Source organism: Pithys albifrons, chromosome 20 (assembly GCF_047495875.1).
Source record: "Pithys albifrons albifrons isolate INPA30051 chromosome 20, PitAlb_v1, whole genome shotgun sequence".
In the NCBI taxonomy this organism is placed as follows: Eukaryota; Metazoa; Chordata; class Aves; order Passeriformes; family Thamnophilidae; genus Pithys; species Pithys albifrons.
The window spans coordinates 10022795-10035117 of NC_092477.1; the positions used below are offsets into that span (position 1 = coordinate 10022795).

General features: G+C 43.9%; 1 protein-coding gene across 1 annotated transcript in view; it reads right to left on the reverse strand.

The window, feature by feature from the left end:
• Nucleotides 1-12323, reverse strand: part of BRD3 (bromodomain containing 3) — a 36115-nt gene that overhangs the window by 16640 nt on the left and 7152 nt on the right. The window contains exons 2-4 of the mRNA XM_071574693.1: nt 3047-3373; nt 2284-2421; nt 1192-1339 (exon numbers count right to left, since the gene is read on the reverse strand). Coding sequence (XP_071430794.1) covers nt 1192-1339; nt 2284-2421; nt 3047-3247 — 487 coding nt within the window. The 5' untranslated portion in view covers nt 3248-3373. The remainder of the gene's footprint in view (nt 1-1191; nt 1340-2283; nt 2422-3046; nt 3374-12323) is intronic.

Genomic DNA, 12323 nt, shown 5'->3' on the forward strand with positions numbered 1-12323 from the left:
GCTCAAGGAGATGGAACAAAGAGAGGTGGTTCATACTATGCAAATGGTAACAACCACTCCCCTAAGCCACCTAAACACCCAAGAGTCCAAAGCACTGTGGATTTGCCAAAGTGCACATGGTATGATTCTTGGGATTGCCCTGTGCAGGGACAGGAGCTGGACTCAACAATCCTTTTGTGTCCCTTGAAACTCAGGATATTCTATCATTCTGTGATTCTAAGTAGAGTTTAAATCTCCTGTTAGCCTGAATGTCTCTGATGCTACACCTGCACTGTTAAAAAACTGCTAACTAGTGTAATCTTAAAGGTGACAAACCTAGTAACTAATAAAGCAGCAAACCACCTCTGTTTTAGAGCAGCTTTTATCAAAGGACGTTGAAAAGACACATCATCACAAATTTCTCTGAGCTTGGATAAAGTTATAGCTCCATTTAGCACCTGAGATGTGGGAAAATAGGAACAGCTGACTTTCCCAGAGCAACAATTAGACCTTTTTTAGAGAAAGAAAAAATGCAACACAAGCTTCTTTATGAACTGTTTTACCATGTTTAGGCATTTTAGTTCTAAATCCACTTCAAATCAATTCTAGGTAAGCTGAACTAAATTTAGTTTCCACGGACATGCAATGGTGTACAGAACCTTTTGCAGTGGCTTAATAAATGTTTCCTGTTAATCAAACTTTAATTCTATGACATTGCAACCATATGTGCAGAAGAACAACGTTATACAGGGTTTAGGGGATTGGTAAGATTTGGGTCCAAGTTTCTGCTGTGTCAGATTTCTCCAGGAACCATAGTGGGCTGTATAAACCCAAATCTGTACAGCCTTCTATGCCGTGGTCTGGCACTGGCAGCAGACTGGCATGTCTGACTACCTTGTCTTTTCTTGCCTTCATTTCTTCTTTGCACACAAGAAGCAACAGCACTGCCCTCCCTCACTGAAGAGCTGCATGGATGGGCAAGTCACAGATGGCAAGATTTGTGTGACAAGCGCAGAGTGGCCTTAAGACAGACAAGTCCTGAATCAGAGCGAACATTATCCACACATCTAGCACTTTCCTCCCCACTGTTTTAACTGTTAGACTACATGTTCCTTTCCAAGCCTTTTCATCATTTGCAAAGTCAAAGGTGTAGAAAGTGGGCCAGGCCTCAGAACAGCTCCTAACATTTCATGTCATGGGATGGGTCAATACCTGCACTCTGTGTGCCTGCTGACGGCTTGCGACCTTTGCCTTTAGGAACTGGGGGTAGTAACTCGACTTCCTCCTGAGGCATCTGGGCAACCTTCTGCAGAAATATCTTCTCCAGGGCTTGGGCCATGAGGACAATGTCATCTGTGGGCTGCAGAAAGAAGAATACAAGTCCATGATGCATCATATTTGAAGCAGAGATGTTCAAGATCAGGCTTTGAAAATCCTGATGACATTGCCCTTCAAATAAATGATAGTATCCAAACTCCAAGAACAAACACATTAGCTCTTTCCCTTCCTTGCATGCCTTTTCTCATCCCTCCTGCTTTTCTATTCTGCTCTAGCATGCAATAATTACAGCCCTTAAGTACACTGCATCCAGAGTTATCAGGACTTCCAGTAGGAGCCTGATAACCAGCACCCTGTGCAACAGCATGGAAGCAGCAAACTGGAACAGATGAGCTGTCCTCCCCTGCTTGCCAGCAGGTCCAAGAGAAGAGTCTAAACACATACTCTGTGGCTTAAACTAATTAATTTGTTTATTTCAACTGTTCTCCAGTCTGGGTCAACGATGATAAACCATTGTAGAAAACATAATACAAAGAATAGAGGCTTTTAACAACCTACCAAAACAACAAACAAGCCAACCCCAAAATAATAGTATTCTAAATGTGTTGTAAGCATGAACACATTTATGAAGACAGAGTCAAAGAAGAGTTATGCTTCCTGCACAGCTCTCTGCTGCTAATAGTTACTATTTACTGTCAGTAACACAGCACTAAAGCACCACAAAACACCTGCAGAACAAAGCATAAACTGCAGCTTATCTCAAAGAATTCCTAACTGAAAATAAAAGGAGCAAAAACTTGCTACATAACCCCAGAAGCGAAACCTACCTATAATTAAAAGGCATATTTGCCCTTTTAACTAGTCTGGGGGAAGAAAGACACAGCACAAAGACAGCTTTGTGCATTACAAGTAATGTGGTTGTAATTAGTGGCATTTCAAACTCCTGCAAGGAGCCGGCCCTGTTCAAAACCTACACAGTAACAGTGGTAGCTGGGTCTTTTCTAAAGCCTTGCCTGGGCTCTTTACCTTGTTATAAATGTAACAGTTTGTAAACATGGTGTTGAAATCCTGCATACATTCACTGGCACTCCAGTAATAGTTGTGTTCCAGGCGCTTCTTGATCGTCCCCATGTCCATGGGGTTTTTTATTATTTTGTGATAATCCTGTTGGACAAGCAGGAAAGATGTTATAACTCCTGATACAGTGTTGGTCACATGTCCCTCCAATACCTGCTTTCTCCTCATTCCCACTCCCCAAAAACACCCCCCAAAATTTTGTGGAAATTAGAAATGTAAATATATATAGTAATTTTTAAAAAATTGTATCTTTTTAGTCTGTCATTATTATGAACTTGACTACACAGGACACGACCTCCTTCCACAACCACCAGTCTGTGAATCAGCACTTGAAACTTGTTAAAAGGCTGGCTGTGGCACTCATAGAAGTTTATCAGTGCCAGCACTGGCTAAAACTGTGCTAAAAGCTCCAGTTTCTCTTTTAAGGGCATTTTGGCCTTTAAAAGGCTTCCACATGTTAACCCAGTTTCTCTCTGGGCTGGACTCAAACACCTGCAGAGGCTGTGATTAGCCCAGAGACACCACAGTGTGCAGGGCTATGCACTATCATTTTCTCATTGTGGAAAAGAGTATCAAGGCCACTCTCTGAGCTCAACCCTCCAGTGTGATGTCAGGCACCAATATCTCCACTCTAAGGCAATCAGAAAACTGATCTCACCAACACAAAGCTTTCTAGGAATGCCACACCGAGCAGAAGACAACAGGAACGTACCGGCAAATTCAATTTAATTGCATCGACAGGCTGGTAGAAAGGCCAAGCAAACTGATGCTTCCACAAGGTCTTCACCACAACATTTTGCATATATTGCAGTTGGTTGGTCTTCCGGCCAGGCTTATTAGGATTAGTAACCTCCGGAGGCGGCGGATTCACAGGGCCCTGAGGAGCCTGGATTGCTGATGTGACTGTCGACATCTTCCTGCTCTGGCTCTCACTCGCTGTTACAGCAGCAGCAACGGGGAGATTTTCTTTCTTCCTTTATGCTCCCTGAATGGGACTGACATCCCATTTCCAGGGTCCAACCATACAACCTAGAGCAAACTAGAGGAAGAGGACAATGTGTAAATACAGGCACTTGAAGTAGGCACATTAAGACAATTCTGCTGTTAACAAGTGTTTGAACTCAGGCTCTTTTCTCCATTGGATTCATGCCCTGTAATGCAGTTGATCTTGATGATGGGCACAGGTCAAGACGCAAGAGACAGCAGAATAGCAATTCCCAAATTCAAAGCCTGCAGAGAAACAGTAAGTTTCATGGGGCTAGTTCCTGCTTTATCTGGCTCAGAGAGCATTTTTATGTTGAAAAAACACTTGAGGCAACCCAAGAATATGGTTAGGGAATACAGTTAGGATGTAATGCAGCCTCCCATCAATGCACTGATCCAAGCTACTAAATCCATAGCTTCCAGCTCCATGTAAACTGAACTGCATTGTCTCTAGACCCACACTGGCTGGCACTGAGTCAGCTTACAAGTCTCTACACTGGTGCAATGGTTAGTCTAAAATCCCATAATCAAGAGCAGACAACAGCTGCCAGAGGACCTCAATGCAGGGGAATGAAAGAAGGGACAGAGAGAAATGCTGTCAATGAAAGGTATCACCAGAAACAGCCTAACTTTAAGTGATCTAAACTTTGAATCTCATAAATGTCTTACTATGCTCCTTACTACATGTACCTGACTGGGTCTGACCTAGTTTTGTGCCAAAGTTTCAAGATACAGGCTCAATAGAAATAATAATTGGTATTATATACCTGGCTAAGAGAGAGCTGTCATGTTCGCTTTTAAAAACACATATGAAATACAGTAAAATATATAAATTGCATTATTGTATTCTGGTTTTTCCCCCAGCAAACTGCAGGGGTAAAAATAGCCCAGTATTGCTGTACCTTGTGTACCATCTGGTAAACAGCTTTGCTATGTCATCTTCCATAAACATTGGATATTGCAACTCACATCAGGACTGCAGCTACTCTTCTCATGGCAAACAGACCACAAACACTTTCCAGAGGCAAATAATTTGAAATATGTTCAGAAAACCATATAAATACTCTCACTGACATGCTTCTTGGTTGCACGGAGAAACATGAGCAGAGACAGAAGCTGCAGTATCACAGGAAGGAAAGAGCAGTGAGACATTCCAAGAAAACCCCAGAAACCTCTGCTTTGATACAGCCTTTATCATCTCTGCTGAGTATCTGGACTAAATATAGAACATCAACTTAGCCTTTGAGTCGCTGATTAGATGATGGCAAAAAGTAAACACATACCTAACTGGGGGACTTTACAGAAATAATGTGTACAAACACAAACAGATCTGCAGCAGAGAGGAAGGAAATTGTTAAAAACCTAAAGCAAACCCCCTGTGTGTACACGTGCTTATGTGTGCAGGGAACACACAAGTACAGTTACGATGCTGCCAACATTTGTCCACGAGACCCACTATAGTCCAAGGATGTAGGAAAAGCAAGGACTTTCTTGTGCCATGTAATGAGATCTCTAGTCCCTGCTCTTTGATAACTCAAGAGCCAGCTTTGTTCAAAAAGGATTAGCTCCTCATCTGATCATGCTGTTGTGCTGCTGGTGACAGGCAGGGTGATCACCAAGCAGCCAAGAGGGATGCTGGCATCCTCTGGGCAAGGAATTTCAAAACTAGGATGTTACTTGGGGGTTCACATTTAGAAGAAACCAGGGAATCATTTTCTCCTGGTGCTCTATCAAGTCAAAGCAGCAGCAAAATTACTGCAAAATTCAATCTTCAGATCAAGGGGAGGAAATAGACAAAGAATTAAAAACAAAAGATATAATGAGGAAATTGCCCTCAGTCTCCTTCTGGGGAGCTCCCTGCATGGATTTGAGACCCCAAGGTCTGTGAACAACATCCATCACCCAAGAATACACAACACTGGCTACAGGCTCCTGGTGACCACCAGTGAAGCATTTTGTTTGCTGTCTTTTTGATTAAAAAACAATCCAATGCAAGGACTGAGAGGAAATAAAACACCCACAGAGAGCAACTCCTACTGCTAGAAAGCATTTCAGTCACAAGTTTGAAACTACACAGTGTAACTTAAGTCTTCCCTTTAAATAACCTAAGGCTAAATATGATTCTCTTTTCATTTGAATTTCCTCATGTCCTCCTACCTCTCATATTCCATTTGATAAGGGTTTATAATTAATTCTTATTAAATTCCCCGAACTGTAATTCAAAAAACCACAGATCTAAGTTCCTGCCTCTCTGACCTTAGCCAAGACATTCAGTATCTTCACACCACAGCTCCTCATCTGTGTCAGGGAGATAGTGTGAGCTCCTCTGCTCCTTTCTGACTGCCCAGCAGCCTGCAAACTCCCTGGGACAGGTACTGCTGTTCCACGTGCCCATTTTCATCCTCGAGCTTAAACAAGGCTTGCACAGTCCACATAGAAGAAGGATGTAACAGTCATCAATGACACAACTCAGAAAGGATTTTAATTAAGAACATTACGAAACGAAGGAGGGGCAGAACCATGACAGCCAACTCAGGCAGTCTCTGGACAGCTGATCCTCTTTAACTTCAATGCTCCAACTCACTGGTTATTACACCCAGAAGTGGTTACAAACCTTTTAGCAGCACTGGCAGTGAAATGCTGTCCTGCCATAAGTACAGCTTTAATGTGCTTGTGTCTCAGTGCACCCTTTAACCCTTTGTCCATCAGCTTCCTCATTTGCTGGGAAAACTGCTTTGATACTGGACCACTGTGTAATTTTAAAACTGAACTCCTGTTTCTATGGCTATTCTTTCACCTTTAAAGTTTCAAAATGGTATTATTTTTAAGAATATAAAAAGCAGGACTATGAGGAATCTGGATGCTGAGGGTTAAAACACTTTGAAAATACTCAAAAGTCTGATACTGAACTCAAGAGGTCATGGCCCTGCCTGAAAAATCTACTAGTTGTGAGACATATGTTAAATGGAGAAAGTGAGGGCCTCAACCATCTGACATCCCAACTTAACATACAAATTATCCAAGGGGACACTTGAGTAGAGTCACACACACAAATCAAGTAAGTCACACAAACTGTCCCATAACTACAAGGGAGAATTGAAATACACAGCTCTAGACTAAGCACTTCAGCATCTACTGGAAGTGCACCAGTAGCAATAAATATTTAAACTATTAGGGAGCCCTGCTGTGATCCAGGGCATCACTGTACGAAGTACTGTACAAGCCTGGAACAAAGACTGCCAAAGCCAGCCTTGGCACAGACATCATGTGCACCTTCCAGTGTGGGGCTAAGGTGGGACTTCTTTTAGCCCTAGAGGAATAAATTCTTAAATTTCAATTTTTAAGTCACTACTTATCCTGTTCCTCAGACCTGTAATGTTCAAGTAGCAGAAACTGTTCTTGATTTTTCTGGCTGCACAAGCACAGTTTTGATATTATAAATTTAAAGTACACCCTAAAGTGCTGTCACACACGAACAGCAAACACTGCTTCCCATACTGAGCATTTCTCCTCCTTCTTATGCAGTCTGAGATGATAATTAAAAGCAAAACCCAAACCCTCAAATAAATCTTACTTCTCTGAAGTTTAAGTCTGTCCTTTTGTGCTAAGTTGCAACCTCAGTGTGGCATCCAGCAAGGCCACGGGCTTTGGCACAACCTTCAGCCAAACCAGTCATCAAAAAAATCCAGCTGGGTTGGAAGGATTTTTTTTTAACTTTTCTTTCATTGAGTTTCTTGCTCAGGTCACTCAGTGAAGGGACAGTTAGCACAGAGAAAACATTGATAATTCCCTGTACTAGCAGGATAACATTTTACCCAGCTGATGCAGCCCACAGGCTGTCTGCAGTGGTGGGGGCTATTTTAAAAGCAGCTATAAAGCCCTGTGAAGTGTGCAGTGTGCCAGCACTCCTGCTGCTCCAGCCAACGGCCCTGCACTTCCTCTGGCAGTGCCCAGCATTTAACGGATGGCTCCTCCCGCGCTGCTGCTCATGCAGGACCGGATGGCTTTTGTTTTGATTGTGAAATTAGAAGGTAGCAAGCTTTATGTTAGCATGAGAGCCCAACTACTCCCTTTTTCCCCCTTACCCCCCTCCTTTGGTATAGTATTTCTACATGGTTGCTTGGACACTGCTCAAAATCTGGCACAATTCCAGCACAGACAAACAGCGACATAAATCTTGCCATCAGGGAAAATTATCAAGTTTAAGAGATGTTCCTTGACCTCATCGTTATCTCCACATTATTATTTACATTACAGTAGCACATGGAAGCTGGGCAGAGACCAAGGTCCCCTGGTACTTTGCACTCTGCAGAAACACAGTAAGACCCTGTTCCGACCTCAAAAAGCTGGTGCTCACAACTCACACTTTACACCACGGTGAGGTGACTTGCCCATGGCCACCCACGAGCCTGTGCCAGAGCTGAGAGCAGAGTCCTGAGCCCAGGTGGTGCCTGGCCCTGTGTTCATTACCCAGCCTGTCAGGGAAACAGCCCCTCAAAGCAGCACTGCCCACACAGGCAAGAAAAGCAGAGACTGAGCCTTTCTAAGGCAGGATGGAGCCAACAGCCAGATCCACAGGGACACAGTAGGGCAGTCAGAGCAGGTGCCCTCACTCTGCTCCTCCAAGCATTGCTCCCCTACATCAGCTCCTTGCAGCCACCAAAGGAGATGTTTGGTCCCTTTTCCCCCCCAACAGCAGCAACAGTTGGAAGTTTGGCCAGATTTGCCACAATAGGGTACTCCCCATCTCAGAACAGCAGCCCAGCCATGATCACCTTGCCTAAACTTTCTCTGCAGGAGAGGTTTAGCAATACTACTAAATCTCAATACAATCCAAGTCAGGTAACATCATTAGTTCAAGGTTTCACCCATTTAATTCTATGGCTGTAGAAAGTAAAGGCTACATCATTCCTCCAGGCTCCTCATACAGAAACAAAGCAGGGGGATGTTCTTTTTCTCCTCCTCTGCCTCCCTTTCCCTTCACAGCCCCATAGAGGAACTGAACTTCAGGAAGCTTTCATTACTAACTACAAGTTAACAGGGATGTTCCCTGCAAATTCAAAGGATCTGCAATTTGAGACCAAGACTTGAGGACAAACAAGTTGCTTTGTCAGCCAGCACTGCCCTGGCAGATACACATGATACACACAATATGCCAACCCCTCAAGACATTGGGATGAAGCATTTACACTTGACTTCACTGCAGGATCTGGGAATTTGGCTTGTGAGTGCCCCTATGGCACATTGCAGCTTTGCACTCTGAAAGCTGTCCTTGTTGTCTCCCAAGTCATTAATTCCACACATCAGAGATTTGCTTTTTATGCATATTATTTTGAGCACCGCCCTAACAACACCCTGAGACTGAGAGATGCAGTGTCCTGAGCTTACCTCTGCATGAGGGAAGGAAAAAGATCACAGCAGATTAAGTCAGTTCCTTGGCTTTTGACTTGGTTAGTTTAATGCTCATCAGATTATGCAGATGGATTTCCCACCCCTGGTCTCTCCTTGACTATTGTAAGAGCAAGCGTTTCCTCAGTAAGGAGTCTGTGGGTTCCTAACCAGCAGGTGGGAATCAGCCAGAACTGGTACTTTCAAAGGCCTCCAGTTCTGCCACATACTCAATGCTCCCTGCAAGTCACACTACTTTAAGATGTCTCACACCATGCCTTCAAACCCAGGGGTACCCCAAAGTCACTCTAATAAAAGCACCTATTAGTGTTTTTTAAGTCTCCAGTATCTCAAAGTGATGACCTCTTTGATAACCAGAGACCACAGTACTTCTGGCCTCCAAATTGCCAATGGCATGGGAAGCACCTCTGGTCAAATCAGAGCAAGAATTCAGATGCAGGTCACATACCTCCTGCAACACACAAATCACACGGGGCTCAACTGCTTTCTAAAGGCTGCAGGTTCAAGTACAGGGAGTGGTGTTTCACACTAAAACAAGTTCATTTTCATAGCTTTGAACTGGCTTTTGAAAACAGTTTTAAGTGACCAGCCTCAGTAATGGATTAGGTATGGTTGACCTTGCTTTGCATTAGGGAGGACAGGATGACCTCTGGACATCTCTTCCAGTCTTGCTTTTTGTGGTCCTCTGAAAACCCTGGAGGCAAATTTTAACTCAGGCATATGTTGGTTTTGTGCAAGGTCCTGAGTTACACAGTTTTGTTAACAAGGCTACAAGAGGAAGGAAAAGTGAGGGGTTATAAAGCTTACTCTGTGTTGGATTCCTGAGTGAAAGAGCTCAGCCAGCTTTGAGACCTGACTCTGCAGCAAGGACTGGACTGAGATGTGTGAGATAAACCAAACTGCACTTGCAAAAAATCTGCCAGGAGGCACTTCAGCAAATTAACTGGGTGACCTATAATGAAAAAGCTAACAAATGCTTAGTTGTAATGAATAAGCCTCTATGAACTTGGAGCAGCTGGTGCTTTGCACATCCACACTCTGGATGGGAAGGCAGAGTCAAATCAAGAGGATGGGAACAGGTAGGTCCTTTACAGGAAAATGCTGGTGGTGGTGCCTCTCACGAGATACACCAATTACCTTTATGGCAATGGGGAAAAAAAGAAAGTTGGGCTGTTTCATAAGAGAAATTTGGCATAGAAAGGGAAGTGTTTGGGATAACCACATGTCTGGGCAGAGTCTGCTTGTGCCATTTCTTCCCAGAAGGGAAAGGTGGAGATGCACTGAAATTACCTTATGTGACCCACAGGGCTCAACTCACAACACCTAACTGGGGGCAGAGCCAGAGAAAAGCCAGACAGTAAAGAGTCAAGGGTTACAAGGAAAGAGAAGAATCTGCTTCAGAGCTTATCTTCTCTCTTTTCCAGGGCACTGCAACCCACTGCAGGCTTACTTGGCATCTTGTAGGGGTTACTGCAGTCTCCCAAAAGTCCATGTGCAGCAGAAGCCCTGCAGCCTTGGACATCAGGCAAAAAGGAAGTGCTGGGAAGGTGCTGGCACGTGGCCACATACCATACAAGCTCTCAACATGTCAGGAGCAGGATGGGGGGGAGGAGGGGACCTCATGGAGGCAGGAACGTGGCTGAGGGCACATTGGAAGTACAGTACAAACCACAACACAGGCAGCAGCTCAGTCCTCTGTGATTCAGGAACCACTTCAAGCCTGATCCTGCAAAGTGCTAAGCAACTCTGCCCTCTTGATAAGCTGCACGGTCCTTGTGGCTCAGCGTCTCACCACAGAGGGTTTTGCAGACTTATCACCTACAAGATACAACTAATTGGTTAATCAAAATAAATCTCTTTCTAAGGAACACTTAGGCAAAGATGAAACAAACTCAAACTATCCACACTTTCTGGTTTCTCTGCCTGGGTCAACCTCTTCTCCAGCTGTCTGTTAGAGAGAAGTGAAATAACAAAGGAGGTTCAGTGCTAGATCTGGGGCTGCAGAGTCAGACTAACCAGATGTGTGGGTTTTCCTATTGTCTCAGTTACAATAGCCACGAGAGCTGATGGAGTCAATGCCCTGAAGTCAATTCTCCTTTTCCTGCAGAAGATTCTACTAGAGAAGTCCCACCACACAAGCATAAGGTAAGCAGGAGCATGGAGATCCTGTTCTCTTCCATCACATTACCTAAAACATCACATAAAGAAATTGCAGCCCAGTCAAGAAGATGAATCACCATGTTTACATCAAAGTGAGCCAAGGAGGGGGGAAAAAAGCTTCAGTGATTCCAAATTCAAGTCTTGCTGATGGGCACAGCAAAAGACTCTACTGTCTGCTGCATGCTTTCTTTGTTATTCCACCTCTCCATGTTTCTGGTATTATTATCACTTAAAACTTCACAGATGAACAGAATCTACTGTTCCACTTCTACACACTGTTGCATTTAAATCTATACTCCAAGACCAACCAGAATCACAAATCCATTTGCTTGCTTGGGTTGGAACCACAGTCACTCTTTCTGAGCATCCTTCACGTCAGCATCACCAACTGCTCTGAAAGTGGGAGACAAACTGTGTCAGGTTGATGTTCCTTCACTATGAACTTGCTTGTAACAGATCTCAGTGGCAGGGAACCTCTGAATTCCTGCTTGCCCACCACCCATCAGGCAATGCTATCACAGCACACGGAGCAAGAGAGGAAAATCTCACTTGCTGAGAGCTGCTAAGAAGAAACTATACAGCTAAAAGTGCAGGAGCAACAGGTCCATCCTGGACACACTATCAAAGTGCAGCAGCAGGCTGAGGCTGTTAATCATTTCAGTGCTGGATGATAATGCTGAATAGTCTTAACCTGATACTCACTGGCTTCTGCAGAAACCAGCCTAGGGCTCCTTCTGCTCACATTCCTTCAGGAAGTGAAATTGGTGGAAAGAAACAGATACAAATATTATGGAGCAGACAAACTGCAAGAGGAAACAGGGAGATAAACTACACACTCTGGGAGAAAGCAAAACACAGAGAAAGTTAGAAAAGGAATGAATTGAATGAGGAGACAGAAGTTAAAGTTTTCCATTTCATGCAGTTTGAAAATGTGATTGACCACAGGCTGCTGTTAAAAGGATGGATCACAAACACACCCCCAGTCTACTTTTCTGAACTACAGACTAGAGCACCATAACTCTCCTCCTTCAAGGCTCTGTCTTCTAACTCCCCTCAGTTCACCTACTACTTTTCAGCCTCCCTTCTCCCAAGCATGGCTCATCCAACAAGTGTTACCACCGACGAGTCATCCTGAGACTTCTGAAAACAGTTTTGCCGATTTCAAGCCAGCAAATCATGTTTCAATTAAATGATTAAAAACACAAACAAAATAAAACAACAAAGAAACCCCCCCACTCTGGCACTGACCCAGGTTAAAGCTGATACGTGCACAACAGCAGCATTCAGGTACACCCAGTAAAGCAGGACGTGGCAACACCCGCACAGGCTTTGGAACTCCTAATGGGATTATTGTACATCTACACCCTCATAGGGTTTTCATTTTGTGCTTTTTAAAGGATGTGATCTGCACAGTTAAACATTTGTGTTCTGAAAAA